Consider the following 20,904-nt stretch of genomic DNA (forward strand, 5'->3'; position numbering starts at 1 on the left):
GGTGTTGCTGTAATCCAAATCAGAAAATAGAGAAAACAAAGCGATGGATAAAAATGCAAACACACCCACATCCACTTCCTCATATCCACAGGATAGTGGGAGTGTTTGCAAGTTAGAAGGTGCTGCTGCAGTCCCAGTGCCACAATCAAACACTTTAGAGAGGGTTTTGTTCAGCTCTGCTCTCTGATTCACCATGAAGCTGTACATGATCATTCCACTGTGGGCTCTGCTCACATTCACCCAACAGGTAAGAAATACTGAAGACTTCATTTCAATGAAAAAATATCTATTTTCTATTAAGTAAAAAATGTAAAATACCACTAAATGTGATGTTCTGCTTATTTCACTTGCCAGTTAATCTATCTTTCAGGTGTCTCCACTAGAAACATGTGCATGTGAGCTGAATAACTCAGAGAAGGCATTCCCTCATGAAAAACTCAGGATAGTTGAAACCAATGTATCAGACTGCAACAGCAACATCACCCCAGAGAAGGTAACTAGTCTTTTAAAGCTCTCATACTGTTTGTCTCCATTCCTGGTTAATCACTGCTGCCTCTGCAGACTGTGGAGCTGGAGAGTCTGCTGCTGGGGTTGGAGCATCGCCTCTCCCAGCTGAACAAAGATGTGCTGATCCTGGAGAAGGAGGATGACGGAGAGCTGTATGGAGTTCTCAGCTTGTATGTTATAGAGAATGAAATGACTGAGATCAAGCAGCTGATTGACAAGCTCAACAGCACCACCCAGAAACACCAGATCCTCACTGCTAACGCCACTAAACAGGTAGATTCACAACCACATGCTGCAAAATGCTGACATCATTCTAAAGATTACTACATCACTGTATCTTTGTCCCAGCTGAGTGTTTTCATGAGAAAAGTGAAAAACACTCATATTATACGTTTTCACAATTTATTATTAGACGGTTGCAATTTCAAATTTGGCTTACATGGCACCATGGACCTGTGGCTCAAAGAGAAAAGCAGTAAACACTTTTATTGAATCTGGTAAAAAAAAATGCAGTAAAAACAATGTGGTAGTGCAGCTCCCTTCTCTTCTAAAACTCCACATCTGTCCACCATGAGTGAGGCTTGCATGGGTGGTTGCTCAAGAATTGTGCCTTGATATGGTGGAGGTGAGCTTGTCGGCAAAGGTGGACCAGAGTGGAGCCATCTAGAGCTGCTTTTCTGGCCTCAGTTACCTTGAGAATGAGGAATGTTCTTTGTTTGAGAGTGTTTGGGGAGGTATAAAATAGTTCAGGGCGGTGTCCTTCCTAAAAAACGTTTTCTGCAGTGTTTTTCTTTTTCTTTTGATAAATCTCACTTCAAAAGACGAGCTCAGCTGGTGGTTGCAATTTTATTTAAGATTTTACACAACACAATGTCTGTGAAGGTTCTCAGTCATCCAGGTCATCGTAGTCTAAGGAGCTTAGCTTCCCTTTAATCATCGTTTGACACATTGTTGTTATTGTCACCAGAAGATTCCAAGATTCTGCAGACCCCCCCTCCTTCCACCAGATGGAGCCAGATAGCACTTGAGCTCAGTCCTGCCACTAGTTGGCACTAATTTTTTTTACCTGTAGTATCCTCTTTGCACAAACGGTGTCGCACTCTAATGAATAGACCATTTCTTACTACTTTGTCTTCACTTTTCCTCTGCGCTGTTCACTTCCAGTTTACCGGAGGTGTGCAATTCTCAGACAAAGACTTAAGGAGGAAAATCAGAAAGAAAGTGCAAGAACAACAATGAACAAAGACATACATTTAACCCAGGTTATTGTTTTTATGGGTAGTACAATATCTCAAACAGCTTTAAACACATGGGCTATCAAAGAATTATTCAAGATTTAAGAAGTTTATTGTCATATACACTGCAAAACACAAATGCTTACGCTGAGCAATGAAATTGTCATTTTGCAAGTTCCCTACAAACAACTAAATAAAAAAATAACTGAAATAAGTTAGAATAAACCCCAACTGACTCTAAGCATGGCAAGGGTACTCCGCAGATGAATTGCGCCATTTTAGAGACACGCTGGAGAGCCTTCCTTTCCTGAATGGTGTTATTTCCATTCCCGGAGTTTGTCAGAATACTCTCCACTGTGCATCTGTAAAAGTTGCTGAGCAGTTTGGAGGGTAATCCAAATTTTTTCAGCTTTCTTAGATAAAAGAGTTGTTGTTGAACCTTCTTGATGATCTGCTGTGTGTTATGGGTCCAGGTGAGATCCTCACTGATGTGGGTACAAAGAGATTTGAATGTCTTCACCGTCTCCACCTGAGTCCCGTTGATGTATAGTGAGGCGTGCTGGTCTCTCCTCATCCTCGGGTCAACAATCATCTCCTTAGTCATCATGATGATCATCTCCCATCAACAAAATTAATGATGGAGGTGTTGTACTGGGAAGAGACACAGTTCTGGGTGAAAAGGGTGTCCAGGAGTGGATTGACCACATAGCCTTGGGGGATCCCTGTGCTCACTATCTTTACACCATTGAGTATCTTAGTGAGGAAGTCCAGGACCCAGCAACAGAGGGAGGGTGTCAGTCCAAGAGTGGAGAGCTTTCCCAACGGTCTGTTTGGAATGATGGTGTTGAATGCAAAACTCTAGTCTGTAAACAGCATTTGAATGTAGGTGTCCTTATTTTGGAGGTCTGAAAGGGCTGTTTGGATGGTTGCATTAACGGCGTCTTCGGTAGAAAGGTTCTTACCATATGCAGAGGATTGCAGAGGATCTAGTGTGTCCGGGATGGTATCTTTGATATGGGACTATCCTCTCAAAACACTTCATTACAGGTTCATACAGGTTATGTTGTTTTTCTTGGGGAGGTGGTTGACTTGAAGCATGTGGGCACAGCTGACTGGATGAGGGATAAATTAAAAATGTCTGTAAACACCTCACCGAAGAGCAGACCCTCAAAGCATGGCTTAGGATGTTGTCACGACCGGCTGCTTTTCGGGGGTTAGTCCTCCTCAGAACCTTGCATACTTCAGTCAAAGTCACAGTGAGTGAAGAGCTGCCTCTACTGGTAGAATCCCTCTGTGTTGGTTGGTGTTTAGGGTATTGAAACAAGCGTAGAACTCATTCAGCTCATCTGGTAGTGCATTGTGTTGTGTGGGGAGAACACCCTGTATCACATCAAGAACTCCACCGATTACACCGACAAGGTCCAGAAATTTACCCTGGATCCAGATGAAACCATGGTGTTCTTTGATGTAGTCTCTCGCTTCACATGCATACCCACCACGGAGGCAGTGGAGACTGTAGCCTCAGTAACCGCAATTGTGACTACCTTTCAATTAGGGCCACCAGTCCAGGTAGACCATCGCCCTCACACATTCCTCAGAAAAGAAGGCTTCACTCTGTTTATGTCTTAGTATCTGAGTGTAGCAGTCTAAATCCCAAATTACTCTGCAATGCATATCGGTTTGCGATGAAGGATACAACATAAATGCATGATACAAATTATGAGGTAATTGTGTAATATAAGATAATGGGTGTACATGAGCCTTAAAGATAAAACATTAATTCTACACCCCACAAATCTATATCTGATACATTTAAAATTTTTGGGATTAAATGCAAGCTAAACAGACATTCATTTGTTGTTGCATTTAGTAATTGTTTAAATAAATTGTACAAAAAAATTGTAAAATAGATATAGAAATAGATTTTTAACTGATGCCTGTTGCTCTTTTCATGATTTTGTAAACAATCCAAAATTGTCTCAGCTGGAGAACTTGAAAACAGAGATGCAAGAGCTGGAGAAGTTCGACACCATGCAGGTGATAAAGGGACAACAAGCCATTGCTGCTCTGAAGGTTGATCTACGCAAGTGCAGCGAAAAACTGAACACTACTGTCGCACCCACTGAGCCTCCACAGGGTGAGTCAATCAAGCAGTTTTTAAAAAAAAAAAAAAAAGATTGTTTATTTGTTTCTCTTTTCCTGGTGGGGGTGGGAACCAATTATTGAGGGTTGGAGCAATTAATAATCTTTTCTTGTAAATTCATATTGCCTAGTAGCATGAAATCATTTGTGTCCATACCAACTTGACTGATCTTTACATTAAGCCAAGGTAAGCTTAACTAAGCTAATGTAAGATAAGATAAATATGGAGAAGATCACTGAAGAAAATAACTTCTAAAGATGTCTGTGAAGGTTCTCAGTCATCCAGGTCATCGTAGTCTAAGGAGCTTGGAAAGAAAAGCGTCTGGACTTCTTTGAGTTGCTTGAACACCCACTCCCCAGTCTGAATCTACACAACTCAGAGAAGAACACACACCTGAGGACAGTCAGGAAAAATGGGAGAAGAACTTTTCAGACCGGAATCTCACTGAACCTGAAAACAAAGTATTAGCCAAAGGACTCAATTTTGCCATTGTTCCGCAACAGTTGCCCATAGTGGACCTCATCACAGCCACAGAAACTGCCATACGGATTAACAAATCATCACAGACAGAAGCAGAGCAAATCAGAATGAAAGTCTCCGCCACCCTCTCCAGTGCCAAAGTCCCTCCGTCTAACCTCACATTACAAGAAAAGAAGGCCGTTGCTTTCCTGAGCAAAGACCACAACATCACTATATCAGTGACAACAATACCTACGAAGCCTTAAAGCGAGACCCCACAAGCAGCTACAAAAAGAAAGTTTTCAAGACCTTGAAAGGGACAAAATCACTGACCGCGTTACATATCACCGCCTTTACCCGCCTTTTCTGGTTTTCCTGACCCCATGGATCCATCATCTTCGTCGAATAGGCCGCTGTTTGTGCTGGCCTCATCCAGTTCTGAGTCTAGGTGATGTCTGATGAAGTGGAGACCCGTGGAAAGATGTAACGTTTGCAAAAGAATTAGGTCGGGGCTTATTGTGCTGCCAAGCTGCAGATGTTTGTTTGGAGCTAGCCTCCAAAAGCTGGCCATACACTGTGCAATTCTTGGCCCATTTTGAACCGATTTTTCAGTCGCGCAACCGTTTTGGGGATCGGCCCGTGTTTTGCCTTTATCGTGTGTGCATCATGTAGTATACATGGGGTAACGATAAGCAGTTAACACCTCACAACCAGCTCCCAATCATCAATCGTACGGTCGCATGATAATCAAACCTGTTTGAAATCCTGTCGCCCCTCAACACAGTCTGTCACACTGCGCACGCACAAACACAGAAATGAAAGAGAAAAGGTGGAGCAGCACGGCAGTGCAGCATGTGATCTGGACACAAGAGATGGAGGCACAACTTGTAGGATGAGGCAAGCTCATCCGAGTACCTAAGCGTAGAGCTGCCACCCAGGCAAAAGAAAAATAGAGCTATATCACGTTATAACGTGAAAAGTATATTGTTAGAACAATAAACTTTTCACGTTATAGCGTGATATAGCTCTATTGAACAATATAATATCACATTCATATTATATCTGAACAATATAATATCACATAATATCACATTGGTTGTGAGGTTGTTAGAACAATATACTTTTCACGTTATAACGTGATATAGCTCTATTTTTCTTTTGCCTGGGTGGCAGCTCTACGCTTACGTATCTGAGGCTTTTCAATGTAGCCTCACAAAATTATCACGACTACAACAACCATGAAAAGAGTTGGATGGACATTGCTGCTCAATCACAGCTGCCTTGTCAATGTTTTTCATTAGTAATTTAGCAAAGTTGATGGTGTGTGTGTGTGTGTCTGTGTGAGTAAAAGACAGAGAGAGGGAGAGCGAGTGACAGGTTTTGTATGATAAGCTTCATGTTATGGACGCACAGTTTGAGCACTCAGGTCGCATCAGAGTGTCAGGCCCTGCATCGTGACCTATGAACTTCTAACCCCTGAGATTCAATTGTACAGTTTGAGCAGGAGCTGAATAACGTGACTGAAAAAAATCGCACAGTGTTTGCCCAGCTTAATGTAGACCGTTTAAACTAAACAAGCTGCTGTTTCACATATTAAACCTTGTCAGCCGCAGTATTGCCTTCTGTTTTAACAGTTAAAGCAGTAGAGACGAGCTGTTTGCATGCGCGTTGAACTCTAGCATCATTAACCAGGCTAGCTGTTAGCTTATAGGTCATGTTAGCTAACCAGCGAGCAGTTAACAGGACAGCCGAAGCTGCACAAAACACCCACAAACTTATCTCACTACAACATAGCGCCGAAAATATGACAGCTGCTGTAACATAAGACTGACGTCCAGCTAACCAGAGCTAAAAAGATATTTAGAGAAAACTTACCGTTTCCTCAGGTTACACGAGTTGAGTTGTTTCACGCTGAAAAGTTGGTTTGTTTTGGCTCTCACTGAAGACACCGACACTGAAGACATAGCTGTTCCTTTGTTCTGCTTTTAAGCAAAACATTCTTTGTATATGAGGCCAAGGGTGTTCTCTTCAGCTCTAGCGTAGACTCTGCCATGTTTTCATGTTTCTTCTTTCCGTGTGTCCGCTACTTTGAAACGCTTGGGCCGCTCTGCCCGCCACAGTTTCAAACTGGTCATGTGACTGCATGGCCACATCTCATTGGTAAAAACTCCACTGGCAGCATGTTATCTAATGTGTTAAACAAATTTTTATTTTTGTTTTAAAGTAACGACTCGAATTGTGCAAATGTACCGTTAATGTACCGAGTAAAAGTACCGTTTCTTCTTCACAAATGTACTCAAGTAAAAGTAAAAAGTACCGTGCAAAAAAGGTACTTTAAAAGTACATTTTTTTCAAAAACGTACTCAAGTAAATGTAACGGAGTAAATGTAACTCGTTACTACCCACCTCTGGAGAGTACCCAGCCTCTGGTACAGATATGTAGACGACACCTGCGTCAAAATCAAAAGACAAGTGGAATCCTTCACTGCGCACATTAACGCCGTGGATAAAAACATCAAGTTCACCAGGGAAGACACAAAGGATAACTGTTTGCCTTTCCTGGACTGCGCTGTGCACATTGAAGAGAATGGCAACCTCAACATTGAAGTTTACCGGAAGCTCACACACACGGACCAGTACTTCCTCTTTGACTCCCATCACCCTCTGCAACACAAACTTGGGGTAATCAGGACCCTACACCATCGGGCAGAACATGTTCCCTCTAAGCCTGAAGAGAAAAAGAAGGAACACACACATGTAAAGGAAGCACTTAAAACATGCGGTTATCCTAATTGGGCGTTTATAAAGTCAGCAAAGAGGCACAGGAAAGAAGATCAGACACCAGGGAGGGAGGATAAGAAAGACAGACGCAACAACATTGTCATCCCCTATGTAGCCGGTGTATCAGAGAAACTCAGGAGAGTTTTCTCCAAGCATGACATCCCAGTGTATTTCAGACCCAGCAACACACACAGACAGAAACTGGTTCACCTGAAAGACAAAACTCCTAAACAAAAACTTAACAATGTGGTGTTTGCTGTACAGTGCAGCGAGGAATACCCAGAGCTCTACATCGGAGAGACCAAACAGCCACTTCACAAGCTCATGGCACAACATAGAAGAGCCACCTCCACGGGACAAGACGCAGCAGTTCATCTGCATCTTAAGTACAAAGGTCACTCTTTTGAGGATGCCAATGTTCACATTTTGGACAGAGAGGACAGATGGTCTGAAAGAGGAGTGAAAGAAGCCATTTACGTCCACTGTGAACGACCATCTTTGAACAGAGGCGGTGGTTTACGACACCAACTCTCTGCCATCTATAATCCAGTTTTGAGATCCCTTCCCAGACGCCTTAACGCCCACTCACATCCTGGGCCATCTGACCTCAGGAAATCACATGATCAGGTGGGGCCAGGTTTCACAATGAGCTCACCCGAAACCCTGGCTGATTGTGACCCACACCTGCTTTCACACCTTGGCTCATGTGATTAAGTAGAGGATCATCAGGGGGTCCTTTGCCCCTCTGTGGGGGGAAACTCCCACTGGGTTTAAATCTGGGACTCTCCACCATTTAACCCTTAGAACTGAAGAAGCTTCTCGGATGAGAGGTGAAACGTCTTCAAGCAACTCAAAGAAGTCCAGACGCTTTTCTTTCCAAGCTCCTTAAACTTCTAAAGATGACAAAAATTAAGGACTCAGTTGAATTGAAAATACAAAATAGGTGAAGTTCTTAATAAGACCAAATCTTGATCTGTCATTGAGTCAGAAAAGCTGAAACAAATGTGAGAAAAAGTGCTCAGCTGCATGTGGTGAGGATCCATTAATTATCCATTGCCTTTCACTAGAGTAATCAATCATCTCGATCGCCTGTGTCAGCTGATGAAAGAATCCAATCAGTGCATTGAAATTGGATTCAAATAGCAACAAGGAATCACTTGCACTGATAAACATGGCTATCAATAAGCTTTAAAATTAGGTAAATACAACCTCAAATAAAAATATGTGAAGTAAAAGGCTAGGTCCCAACCTCAACCGAACTTAGATGCTTGGCTGGGTCCTTCAGAGAGCTTTGCAACATTGCAAAGAAGAAGTCGACAAGATGAAAGAAACACATAATGTCATACAGAAAATCATTAATTCAAGTTATTTGTTCAAAAGGTAGTTACACAAGCTATCATGAATTGAACCGAATTCATTTAATAAATAATATAATAATAACAATTATTACTTTAAAGTAGTTGCAGTAAAAGAAAGCTCAATCGTTATATGATGAATAAACCCCAGCATGCATTGATAAAAGAATTTCTAGTTTGTCATATAAATAAATTTAAAAGGCCTGTTATAATATGCATTTCCTCCATAAAAGTAGCCTCACGGAGAACAGCTAACACACACTATACATTTCCCCTCAGGTACCTGTGCACGCAGCCGGCTTGTTAATGTTACTGAGCCAAAGGTCTACACAAAAGGAGAATATCCTGGCTCGTATGCTTACGGAGCCTGGGGTCGTGATCCCAGACCAGAGAAAGGCAAAGAGAGCTGGTATTGGCTGGTCATGTTGACTTCCAGTAATATATATGCCCACTATGTTCGTCTTTACAGCAGTCTGAGTTCTCTCATCATTGGAGTGAGCGTCCCAGGTAAGGAACTGCTCGCTTCTCTTTGTTTATTCCCCTACGAAATGTAAAAAACCCTTACTGTTTATACTGGGATCACACTGAAGTTGGTAAATTAGTAGTTTATTGAATCATTTGAATTTCCAAGAAAGAAAGAAATTAACCTGGAGGTTTGTTGTACGTTGGGTTACTGAATGTGTATGGAAAGGACCGTTTAAAGTTTGCTAGGTAACTACAATACCCAACTGTACCTAAAATTGAATTATGCAGACCACAATAAAAGTGACTTTACTCTTTAATATTATAAGAGAACACTGACATTTTCCTTACTTAAAGTGGAATAAAGTAAAGTGCACGATTGTTTTAATTACTGGCACATTTCTGTGAAGCAAATTATAGTTTTAAACTATTAACATACGTTTATTCCTCCTTTTTCTTCTTCAGGTAACGTCCAGATCCACTCCTCAAACCCAACTACCAACACTATCCAGGGTCCAAATAATGTTCTGTATGGAGGGGCTTTGTACTACAACTGTTACAACCAAGATTATGTTTGTCGATTTAATCTCACCACTAAAAGTGTCACAACCTTACAACTACCAAAAGGCACCAGGTTTGTTACTCAACTTTGAAAATGTTAGTTTAAAGAATAACTATGACAGAAACTTTCACTGCTATCCTCTGTTAACCAGGTACAACTCAAAAGGTAACTTCTGCCATCTTGAGGAATGCTACCCATACACTGACCTGGACCTGGCAACAGATGAGTCTGGTGTCTGGGTGGTCTACACCACCACTCAGGACTTTGGCAACTTGGTTCTCTCCAAGCTAGAGGAGGGTGAAACACCAACACTTAGGCGTACCTGGCGCACTTCAGTCTACAAGCGGGCAGTGACCAACACCTTCATGGCGTGTGGCGTTCTCTATGCGACACGTTACATTAACAAGGAGGTCGAGGAGATCTTTTACTCATTCAACACCGTGACGGGACAGGAGAAGTTCAACATTGGCATCTTCATGAACAAGATGTCTACCAACATTCAAAGCCTAAATTACAGCCCTGTGGACCAGATGCTGCATGCTTACTGTGACTCCAACATGGTTTCCTACAAGGTGTTGTTTGGGTAAATTGATGTTGTTTCATTTCTGCAAAATTGATTGATCTCTATAAAAGTCTGAATTCAAAACAGTTTTTTCTCAAGATGTTTCATGTTTAATGCATCACATTTCATAAACAATGTATTTCTCCATTAATCTAATTCTACCAGTGTAAATAAATAGTTCATTGTTGCCTTGTACTCTCTTTATTCAATAAAATCAATATTTCCAGTGTAGTGGTTTTAATGTTCAGAGTCAGTCTAACTATGTTATTATATTTTTTTTTATGTAAACATACAAATGTCATATTCTCATAAAAGTTACACGATTGTTGTTCTGACATTTGTGGAGAAATCCTTGCAGTGACATTAGCGTAGCAGTTATCTAAATAACTAAATTAAATTCAAACTGATTATCAACTCGTTAGTTGTTGTACCAGTGTATTACTCTAAGTACTGGCTCTTTCCATGCGTGACATAAAAATCCTCTTTTTTCTGAATGCAGAAAACTAATCTATGATTAATTTTACAGACAATTTTTTTTTAAATGGCCACATGAATAAAAACATTCCTACTTTCTAATGGTATCTACCATTTACATTGTTTATGGAGATATTTGTGAAATATTCTCCAGCATTTACACTGACTAACCTTAACATTGTGTAACATTTAAAAATTATTCTTCAAGTATCTGATATTACACATTTTATAGTTCATAATTCAAGCGCAGACCACCAAGGTGCAATGGCCTACACTCAACTGATACGCTGTTGTGTTTATATTGTAAAGTAAAAACCCTATAATAATATAAAAAAACCCCAGAGAAACCCCAACAATCATATCGCTCCCATGAGCAGGTGATTTGGCGACAGTGGAAAGGAAAAACTCCTTTTTAACAGGAAGGAACTTCCAGCAGAACCAGGACAGGAGAAGGATGTCCATGTGCAGCAATGGAAGCAGATATGGAAGGTAAAATCCAAAGTGGTCCCAATGGTATAGGGCAATGTATTTTGATTTCCACCAGTGATTCGATTCAATTTTGACACAGTCAATATTCACGGAAATATTATAATTCTGATCATTTATCTACAGGAAAGGGCAGAGCAGGCTGTACCTACTGGGGAGACTCAGGTCTTTTGGAGTGAAGGGCCCACTCCTGAAGACCTATGACTCTGTGGTGGCCTCAGCCATCTTTTACTGTGAGGTCTGCCGAGGCGGCAGCATCTCTGCTGGAAGAGAAGAGACTGAACAGGGTGATCCGGAGAGCCAGCTCTGTTCTAGGATGCCCTCTGGACCCAGTGGCGGTGGTGAGTGACAGGAGAATGGTGGTTAAGCTGTCGTCCCTGTCAGACAACATTTCCCACCCCATTCAAGAGACTCTGACAGCATTGAGCAGCTCCTTCAGTGGCAGGCTGCGGCACCCAGGCTGGGATGGAGAGATTTTGCAGGACTTTCCTCCCAACTTAATGTCAGACTCTACAACATGGTCTCTGAAGATGGCCACACACGTGCAGACAGACACACACACATCCCATACACAACTGTAACTGTCTCCCTGATGTGCAGTATTACCTGCTCTTAAATTTGTACTTTCTGCCGTGACCCAAATATTTCCCATTTGTGGGACTAATAAAGGTTTATCTTATCTTATCTTATCTTATCTTATCTTATCTTATCTTATCTTATCAGTACAAATCCATTATTTTATATCTATGTATATCTATATATATATAAAAATAAATCTAACACTTGTGAGACCTTAGAGGTCACATCTTGTAACTGGAAGGTTGCCGGTCCGATCCCCAGCTCTATCTGTCCTGGTCGTTGTGTCCTTGGGCAAGACGCTTCACCTACCGCCTACTGGTGTTGGCCAGAGGGGCCTGAGTGTCTAGAAAAGTGCTATATAAATGCAATCCATTATTGTACCTAAGAATAAAACACAAACAAATATGAAGGAGATTTTTCTGGCTGGCTTTTTATAGCAGATAAACACCTTAAAAATATTTTGCAGTACATCAAAAACTGAAGAAAACCATGAATCAGCATATAAACATTACCTAATGCTGAAGTGAAGCAGAGCAAAGTTAAGGAGGTTTTATTAGCGACTACAGCTAAGCGTTTTATAATTTGGCATAATTATTAAAGTTTAATTTTTTTTGGTATTGAACAGCAGAAATTGGCCCTTCTTTTCGGAAGTCTGTTTTGGAGAAAAAAGTAGCGGGCAGCAGCACTTTACACAACGGTAGACTGGTGCGTAATAAGCAAGTGAATAATGCAAAAAACAGAAATTTTAGTACATTCAGAGAGAGAAAGCTGTGCATGAAGTGTGATTTTCTCATGGTGGAAGCAAAACAGCAAGAGGAAGATAGAATTCGTGACAATCCTTTTCAAACGTGAAGCGTAGTCTTGATCTTCTTTTGCTGCTGGTTCAGTGAATTTTGGTCGGAGAGTGATGAAACCTGCAGCTTCAGAATCTGTGAGATGTTGCCTTTCAGCACCCAGTGGCATGTCCCCGTTGGGTGAATGGGGGGGGGGCATGCTTTGCATTTACATCTTTTTGCAAAATCCGTTTACATCATTATCTGTTTGATGATTGAAACAGTTTTGTGAGCTTTAACCTCAGACTCTGCCGTTTCTAGCAAAATACATTTACATTTAAAAATCGATTTTGGGTATCAATATCACATTATTCAAACTAAAATCAATTTCTATGATAAAATCAATTTTTTAAACCTACCCCTACAGTGTTAGCAGTAATGTTAGAAGCTGTAAACCCAAAATAGTTAAAATCTTGATGTTTTTGGTACTGAAGACTTTATTATGGTTCTAACCGGTGTTTGCATTCAGTTTAACCAAATGACATTATTAGTATAAGAACAGTTTTTACAGCATACATGACATATCTGTGGTATTTGTAGCTAACATCACTGTTGCATAAAATAGTCCTTAAACTGCACTTTTTAAATCATTGCTTTTTTTTCTTGCAGCATGCATGTAGCATACATGATATATCTTCAGCATTTGCAACATCTGCTAAGATTGCTGTTGCACAGAAAAAGCCATTGCGTTTTTTTTTGGAGGGGGGGGGGCTTGGTCATGTGACAATAACTAGCTACAAAGCTTCAGATCTGAAGTGGGCCTGGTAGGCCAGCAAGTATCCATCGTTGTACATGTAGATCTGCTTGTTGGTGGGATTGTAGCTCAGACTAGCCACTGCTTTAGCTACCTTCTCCAGTGGTATTGCTAGTGAGTTGTCTTCTTTGCCTGTGGCTGTGTCGAAGGCGTAGAACACCTCCTCCCGGTACTCATTAACGTAACGAGTTGCGTACATCACACCGCACACCATGAAGGCGTTGCTCGTTGCCTTCTTGAACAGCCTCGTTTCCCACGTCTGTGTCACGTTGAGACTCTTCACCTCGCTGTCCCAAACTAAGCGGCTGATCACAAGGTTACCATGGTTACCTATAGTGGCATAGAGAGCCCACAGTCCTGTTTCATCTGCCTCTACATCAACATCACTATTGAGCCGGCAATCGTAATAACAATAGGGGAACTTGTTGTTGAAACCCACACCGGTGCCTGGAAGAGTCACCCGTTTGACCTCGTTGGCCTCAAGGTCGTACCGGCAAATGTCTGCAGAGCGGTAGCAGTGATAATACAGAGCCTCGCCATACAGGACGGCGTTCGGACCTTCATTTGTGCTGGGATGACTGTAAGATGAAGCAAAGGTAAATTCTCTGTGGTTTGTTGAGGCCATGAAGTCTTCGTAGGTTTGGTAAAGGCGCACAGTGTTACCCCAGATGTGGCTGCTGAGCAGAGGTTGAACCCAGTAACTGTTCTTCTGCCCCTCGCTCTCGTTCTGGGCTTGTTTTCCCCACGAACCAGAGATATAGCTCTTACCATGAGGACTGACTTTGGTCGTGATAGGGTCACTGATGTTGGTGATCAGACCTCTGACGCAGTGCTTGTCCTGAACTGGAAAGATAGAAAGATCAGAAGGTTTTTGAAGCAGATGATGATATAGATACAGTCAATTGTTGTCATTTATCATCATTACTTATCATCCCCTTAAGGTGTATCCTTGCTTTGAAAAGGGGAAGCTTTTTATTTCTAGACTGGGATGGCTCTGCACTGGGTCTGACAGAGGGCTGGGTCGGTGACCCAGCATTTTGAGTTATTTTGTATTTTTTCTTATTTATGAAATAATATAAAGTTCTCGGGTTATTATTAGTTGGTATTAGTTGAAGTTGAGTCTAGTATATTAGACTCGTTATCGTCCATGTCTCCTTGCTTATAAGCCTTTTTCTGTTTAAAATGTGTAATCTCCTTGTCTGTGTAGGTTCCCCTTGTGTCTTTGTCCTCTCTCACTTTCTGGGAATTCTGTTATTATAGACAATGTAGAGACTGGATTTTCAGCTCTAATGCCAGCTAGAACTGTTTGTTGTGAGACAGGTTGCTGTGAGACCAAACTAGACTCCTGTGGGTCTAAAATATGGGCCGGGTCGGATCCAGAGGCAGAGTCGAAGGACTCAGTGTGCTCTGGGTCCCCAGAAGTACTTGTTTCTACTCCCACTTGGGGGCTCAGCAGAGGTTGCCCAGGTCCGCTGTGCCAGCTGGAGGGTCAGACAGGGCTAGTCAGCAACTTCATGTTTGAGCTGGGGGTACATGAGAGCCCAGCCTCCAACTTTATGCTCCAGCTGGGGGTTCAGGAGACCCTAGCCAGCAGCCTCTTGTGCCAGCTGTATGCTCAGCCGAGCATATATGGTCCAGCCACGATTCAGCCAGAGGTTGACGTCTCATCTAGTCTCATCTCAAAGTAGCCTGGTCTCGCCTGTCAATGCCCTGCGCGGCCTGCCAGTCCACAACCACCTTCCAAGCCCCAACCAGCGCATCAGGTGCCTGCCAAGCCAGCCCGTCCATGGAAATCAACCAAGCCACCAAAGGGCCCTCACTCACGTTCACCCTAAGCCATAGCCTAAACTGGGGGTATGGAACTCCAGGCCTCAAGTGCCGGTGTCCTGCAGGTTTTAGATGTGTCCTTGATCCAACACAGCTGAGTCAAATGGCTAAATTACCTCCTCAACCAGAGGCCTGGTAATTAACTAATCATTTGATTCAGGTGTGTGGACCCAGAGTGTGAACTGTAACCCTGATACTAAAATCACATTTTGCACCTCAAAAATGCCAAACAGGCATTCTGTTCCCATAAGTGACTGTTGGTCCTCACAAATATAGTAGCATGCCAATTTCCTGTCATCACAAAGATATCTAAACATGTGCACGCACACACACACACACACACACACACACACACACACACACACACACACACACACACACACACACACACACACCTCACATACCTCTGAAGTCTTTGGGGATTGACTTGCAGGTCTCCACATTATTCTTTAGGTAGCGCAGTTTCTCCTTCACAGTCTTCATGTTAAGCGTGTCTATTGTTTGCATCTTGTTTACATGTTTATGTAGTCTATCAGCCTATCAGAAATGGATATAATATTATTCTATTGATAATTCTGTTACATCACAACAGGTCACATGTGACCTGACATAGTATAACATTAAATCTTTTCTTTCTGTTGTTTTTTGCTGCCATTTGCTATTTTAGCTCTACCTCTTTGGAGAGTTTCTGTGTCTCGGAGTTGTTAAGCTGGCTGTGGACCACATCGATGTCCACCTGTAACTGGCTGAGCTCCTGGCCCAGCTGGCGCAGGGACAGTTCTGTATACAGGCCCTGGGAGTGCAGGTAGTTGTAGGGCTCCAGCCGAGCCGTAAAGTTGGTAAACTGATCCTGGATCAGAGGGAGACGTTGGCTAGAGAACGTCAGCTGCAAGAAATGCAGACAAAAAAAATCCTTTGTTCAAAGACATGGCTTTTTTTCCTATACGAGCTATGTAAAAAATACATCCAAATTTTAAAAAGTTAATATTTTGAGGGGAAAGAAAAAGTGGTTACCCTATATTATAAAATACTGTACATATTTTCTATTATAGATAGATATCCATCTGTTGAAAGATAAGAGATCATGGACCTCAGCTGCACTCTAATAAATAAAACATTGGTTCAAATAAAAAAAGCATGTTAACGTTTTCCACTAGAATTTTTGAGTTAAGCCAACTTCTGGCAGAATAGCATTAATTCAAAGCAATATTTTTGAGTATGGTGAAGTAGCTTTTTTGGCCACAATTAAAAACATTCTTAAGTAAAATTAACTTAATAATTTTCGACTAGAACACAAAAATTTAAGTTGATCCAACGTGAATTTTATGTATAGTGAAGTTACTTTTTGGCCACAAAAAAAAACACATTCTGAGTAACATGAACTTAATAATTGTCAACAAATACACAGGAATTTAAGTTGATCCAAGATTATATTTATGTATGGTGAAGTAACTTTTTGATCAAAATAAAACACATTTATAATTAAAATGAACTTAACTGTCGGCATAAATAGTATTTATGTTGGTCAAATATGATATTTTGGTTACAGTGTAGTAATTTTTTGGTCCTACAGGAGATTCTATAAGGGCATTTACCTGTTTCCCAGCAGGCTAAGTCGCTCCAAAATACAACCTTGATCAAAAGCTGTGTCTTATAACCATGACTACCGCGTGGGCAGGCTCATGCATGGTGGTGCCTGCCCACAAAGAAGTCAAGGTTCTAAGACCTTAGAAACTTGTCGATCACTTTTTTCCCCAAACGAAGGTCAGCCTTAACATGCGCTGTGTGTGCTCTTGTGTCATGACCTTCAGAAAAAGAAATGGATGTTGTGTGTATTTGTTTGAATGCGGCAGATGTGATGCCAAATACCTGGACATCAGCTAAGGGACTCGTACCTGGTGCGCAGAAAGAATAGAAATTCAGACAGATGTATTCAAATGAGTTAGACCCATTTAATTACAATAACAAACATCACAATTCTTTAACGTGCGTGTGAAGTGCAAGATTTGTGGGCTTCCGTTTCCTAGAACACAAATTGCCCGCTGAAACTTAAGGAACTGTGTATTAAAATTGTAATACAAGCTACTACTTGAATCCTCTTTTTTTTTTTTACTTTAACATGTGACAGTGAATCAAAACAAAAGATGACAGGCAGACATTAAATGCACTAATTTAAACATAAAATGAGCAAAGCTTCTTTCATTCAACTTTGTCAGCACTCTTACAAAGTATTCTTGATTCTCTTCTATATTTGACTTTTCACCCTCAAGATTAAGGCCAGCTAAAGAGGGCATTACACAAACTTTAAAACACACCAGTACCCTCAGAACACAGGTCATGGGAGAAATTAAACGCATTCCTTAAAAATGTGCAAATAACAGCATTTAAGACACGGCAAAACATTAACTCAGAAGACTTAAGAACAGCGCTTTAAAATTTAGTAAAACACATTGATGTAGTGCCAGAAATGCAGGAATAAGGTTTTTGTGAAACTCACTCACGAATGGTCTATCAAGTCTGCCTTAGAAAATACCAAACTTAAGATTCATTACTTTAGAGCTGGCTTTTTGTCCATCAAGCTCAAGGCATAGCTTTTGAAATACCTCAAAGGTAAATTTCAGCTGCTTGGGATAGGTAAGGTTCAGAGCGTAGATTACGCCCATCATCAAAGCACAGGATCTGGCAACATCAATCCTCTCCAGGATCTTGGATCCCTCAACGATGATGGTTGCAGGCCCATCACCAATGATAGCAATCTTCATGATTTGCATTGCAAGGTCTGCGTTGAGCTCCTCCTCATCCTTGTAGGAGAAATAAAATGTTAGGATGTATAAAATACATAGCTCAAGCACTTCAGGATGACGTGCATAAGGGAATGAACTACTACAGGTAGGAAAATAAGCTAAAACAGGTTGTCTTTTGTGTTTTTCAGTGATTTTACTTTGTCATTCTGTAATTTTTAAAAGCTAAATTAAACCATAATCCAACGTTTAAAATAAAAAATGTCTTGTTTTTCACAGTTTTGTTTTTCCACTTTGAAAAGAAAATCTAATAAATCATTTTTAAGGGTTATTCCACTTCTAAGTGAAATTTTATCTATTGCCATATTGTCACAGTTAGAAAGTGAGAAACAAGCCTTTTGTAAACAGCACACTAATTCTCCTGATCCGGAAGCAATCCATTTGCTTTAGCAGAGCATAAACAATGTAAGTGAATAGCAGGTGCTAGCATGTTGTGTGCAAAAGTGATTAAAATGACTCAGTAATGAAAACAAATATTTCTTGGGAGCTCAGTAATCATGTTCACAGCAAATGAAAAGTGCAAAAGTAACACGGAAGATTTGCAGAAGCTGATTTAGACTTGAGACTACATTGCAGTTACGACAAACACCGCTGTAAACATCCACTGCATGGTGCATGGATATAACGCAACAGTTGAAAAAGCCTCCAGCTTCCATAAACAAACACACACAGCCACTACTATACAAGCATAGTAAGCTGCAGTAACAATGGATGGGTCTTTGATTTGTTGAAGAAATATTGCACAAATAGCATGTTGGTTTATAGACACTGGTCGGCAGTGGCTTCAACTGCTGTGTTATAACCATGTGGAGGCTTACAGCAGTGCTTTGTCGTAATGTAGTCCCAAGTCTAAATCGGCTCCTGAAAATCCTTCATGTCAATTCATACTTTTCATTTGCAGTCAGCATGATTCATGATTCTGAATTACTCAATTCAAGCTTACTTGTTAAAGCTTACTTCAGAAGGTCCCTTGGTATTCGATACCAGGAAAAGATGATGGTTTGAGCCTTTGTCCTGGCAAGAAACACAGCAAAGTAACTGAATATTTCGGTGAGATTCCCACTTTCTTTAGAAGGCTGACCACGTCTTAACTGGAACCCCTAGATCTGCAACGCCAGGACAGTGTATAACACCAGAAAGTCGTGCCTGCACAAAAATACAAAAGATGGTATTTTCAACTTCACCTGTGAGTCTTCAATACAGTGAATAAGTTTCACCTGTCAAAGCTGTGTGAGCTAGAACCAAACATTCAAAACTACATAGACCTGAATACACTGGGTGCTGGAAAACTAACTACCCTACCATATGCGGCACAGTGCACTTAAGTCTGGTCTTTTACCTGTGAAAATAGGCCGAGCAGCCGGTGAAGAACCGCTCTTAGCGGTCAACAGACACACCGGACTAATGGCGACCGCACTTCCTGCGCAGAAGCCAATGGGGTTGAACTTCACCCCGTAACGTTACGAAAATTTAGAAGCGTTTCTTAACAATTACTAACATAAAATGCTTCCCTTCAAAAAATAAATTTCACATTTCAAAAATAAAATCACAGTGAACACAACTTAGCTTGGCTAGCTACGTTAGCATAGTAGTTTGCGCCGGGGCTAACAACGTCCGCTATCTTTTAATAATTATAAGACAATTACAGTGGTCTGCATTAGAGTAACGTCAGTGTTACATTTTCCAAAAAGAGCCCAACAATTTATGCTATCGTGGAATTAGCTGCTGTGTGTATATTAAAACACACAAACGCGGGGGCAAGCTAAGATGTATGTTATGTATGTTACGTCGTTGTTTTAAAGTAAACTAACAAAATCCAGAGCGACTGCAAATATGTGTAATTTCGCATAAAATTACTCACCGTTCGCGACGAACACAGCTCTTGATAAACCTTGAACACGTGCTGTTGAATATGTCCGCTTGAGTAGAAGAAGGGAACTGTGAGCTGTTTACACATCATCAAGTTGTATTTTACATCGACAGAACTTAAAATTATATTGTTTTTTGATTAAAAGAAGATTTTAAATTCAGACAAATCACGATTATATATTGAGTAAAGAGGCATAATTTATGTGTCACCCGAACTCAATAAAATAAAAATTTTAATTAGGAAGTCTAACAGTATTTATGAACTTGATTTTTCATTTCACAACAACATATATATGTAAGTAATGACTAAAGGTCACATTAATTACTTTTTAGAGTGTGTGTAGTCTCATATTATTAAGAATAACAACAATAATTTTAAACATTTGAATCCCCAACTGATAAGATATATGTAAGAAAGGCCAGTGAAGCCAAGCTTTTTATTTTATTTTCAAAGACAAGTCTTTTGCAAGCAGCATCTAAAATAATATATGAATGTTATGAAAAAACTTTGATACAGTGTTTATCTTTAAATAATGAAATATCAATTGATTGATTATACCCATACTTAGTATTCATTATGATAATAATAATTAATGAATTATTAAATAATGTTTTCTTGATTATTGATTCATTTTTACTTGTATTTTAGTTGTTTAATAGTACAACGTTAGTTCCTGAGAGCTTACTTCAGTACAATAAAGCATATAGATGAGTTCTTACCTCTTCTTGTAGGTTATTCAGAGATTCTTCACAGGTGTGAACTTCCTCCAACACGTACTTAAACTTCTGAGCAGGAAACACCCACATGGTGGAGTTTAGCTGGCACACACATGCATTTGCCTTCTTGTAGCCCGACACTCGCTGACTCTGGCTGTCAGCCTGATTTTGCAAATAGGAGCACAAATTCTTAAAGTCTATTTACATGGTAAACAAACAACAAAAAATACTACGTATAATACTTTTTTAAATTTATCGACTAGAAGTGTGACTTACTGTGGCTGACAGCAGCAGCAATAGAAGCAGCTGCAGCATTTTTAGAGAAACTGAGACTGGACCAACACTGACACACGGTCTTCTTCTGTTTTCTTTAGAAAAACTCACTCACAACAAACTCAGAATTTGCCAGTTTGCTTCCTGTCACTGATAAGTTGCTCCACAGCCTTAAAACCACTTGGACAAATGACACAACTAAGAACATCAAACTGGCGTTTTGTA

At 40.6% G+C, this 20,904-nt stretch overlaps 3 protein-coding genes across 3 annotated transcripts; 1 reads left to right on the forward strand and 2 right to left on the reverse strand.

Annotated features, from left to right (window-relative positions):
- The first annotated feature begins 125 nt into the window (after positions 1-125).
- Positions 126-10,512, forward strand: LOC147326663 (olfactomedin-4-like). The gene is made up of 7 exons (XM_086302655.1): positions 126-247; positions 371-493; positions 562-780; positions 3,726-3,879; positions 8,760-8,987; positions 9,408-9,576; positions 9,656-10,512. Exons 1-7 carry the CDS (start codon positions 194-196, stop codon positions 10,089-10,091), a joined length of 1,383 nt encoding a protein of 460 aa, XP_086158781.1. The 5' UTR covers positions 126-193; the 3' UTR covers positions 10,092-10,512.
- Positions 10,513-12,021: 1,509 nt separating this feature from the next.
- On the reverse strand, positions 12,022-20,904 carry LOC147326664 (olfactomedin-like). The gene is made up of 5 exons (XM_086301998.1): positions 20,683-20,904; positions 20,410-20,568; positions 15,693-15,905; positions 15,424-15,556; positions 12,022-14,035 (listed from the first exon to the last, which is right to left on the reverse strand). The coding sequence occupies exons 1-5, from the start codon at positions 20,719-20,721 to the stop codon at positions 13,173-13,175; spliced, it is 1,407 nt and encodes a 468-aa protein (XP_086158124.1). The 5' UTR covers positions 20,722-20,904; the 3' UTR covers positions 12,022-13,172.
- Positions 15,916-19,780, reverse strand: LOC147326665 (uncharacterized). The gene is made up of 3 exons (XM_086301999.1): positions 19,682-19,780; positions 18,778-18,834; positions 15,916-17,820 (listed from the first exon to the last, which is right to left on the reverse strand). Exons 1-3 carry the CDS (start codon positions 19,778-19,780, stop codon positions 17,542-17,544), a joined length of 435 nt encoding a protein of 144 aa, XP_086158125.1. The 3' UTR covers positions 15,916-17,541.

The sequence above is a fragment of the Aulonocara sp. 'chitande type north' Nkhata Bay genome, linkage group LG7 (genome assembly GCF_057382095.1).
Source record: "Aulonocara sp. 'chitande type north' Nkhata Bay isolate Kocher_YH1m ecotype deep benthic linkage group LG7, A_spYH_male_GT1.1, whole genome shotgun sequence".
Lineage (NCBI taxonomy): Eukaryota > Metazoa > Chordata > Actinopteri > Cichliformes > Cichlidae > Aulonocara > Aulonocara sp. 'chitande type north' Nkhata Bay.

Coding starts and splice junctions, on each gene's coding strand:
- LOC147326663 (XM_086302655.1), top strand. CDS start 194: ATGAAGCTGTACATGATCATTCCACTGTGGGCTCTGCTCACATTCACC. Junction 494..561: donor GCAACATCACCCCAGAGAAG/GTAACTAGTCTT, acceptor CTGCCTCTGCAG/ACTGTGGAGCTGGAGAGTCT. Junction 781..3,725: donor CTGCTAACGCCACTAAACAG/GTAGATTCACAA, acceptor AAATTGTCTCAG/CTGGAGAACTTGAAAACAGA.
- LOC147326665 (XM_086301999.1), bottom strand. CDS start 19,780: ATGATGTGTAAACAGCTCACAGTTCCCTTCTTCTACTCAAGCGGACAT. Junction 18,835..19,681: donor AGCTGTGTTCGTCGCGAACG/GTGAGTAATTTT, acceptor GTTTCTTGCCAG/GACAAAGGCTCAAACCATCA. Junction 17,821..18,777: donor ATACCAAGGGACCTTCTGAA/GTAAGCTTTAAC, acceptor TTCTCCTACAAG/GATGAGGAGGAGCTCAACGC.
- LOC147326664 (XM_086301998.1), bottom strand. CDS start 20,721: ATGCTGCAGCTGCTTCTATTGCTGCTGCTGTCAGCCACA. Junction 20,569..20,682: donor TGCTGCTGCTGTCAGCCACA/GTAAGTCACACT, acceptor TTGCAAAATCAG/GCTGACAGCCAGAGTCAGCG. Junction 15,557..15,692: donor CACAGAAACTCTCCAAAGAG/GTAGAGCTAAAA, acceptor CATTTCTGATAG/GCTGATAGACTACATAAACA.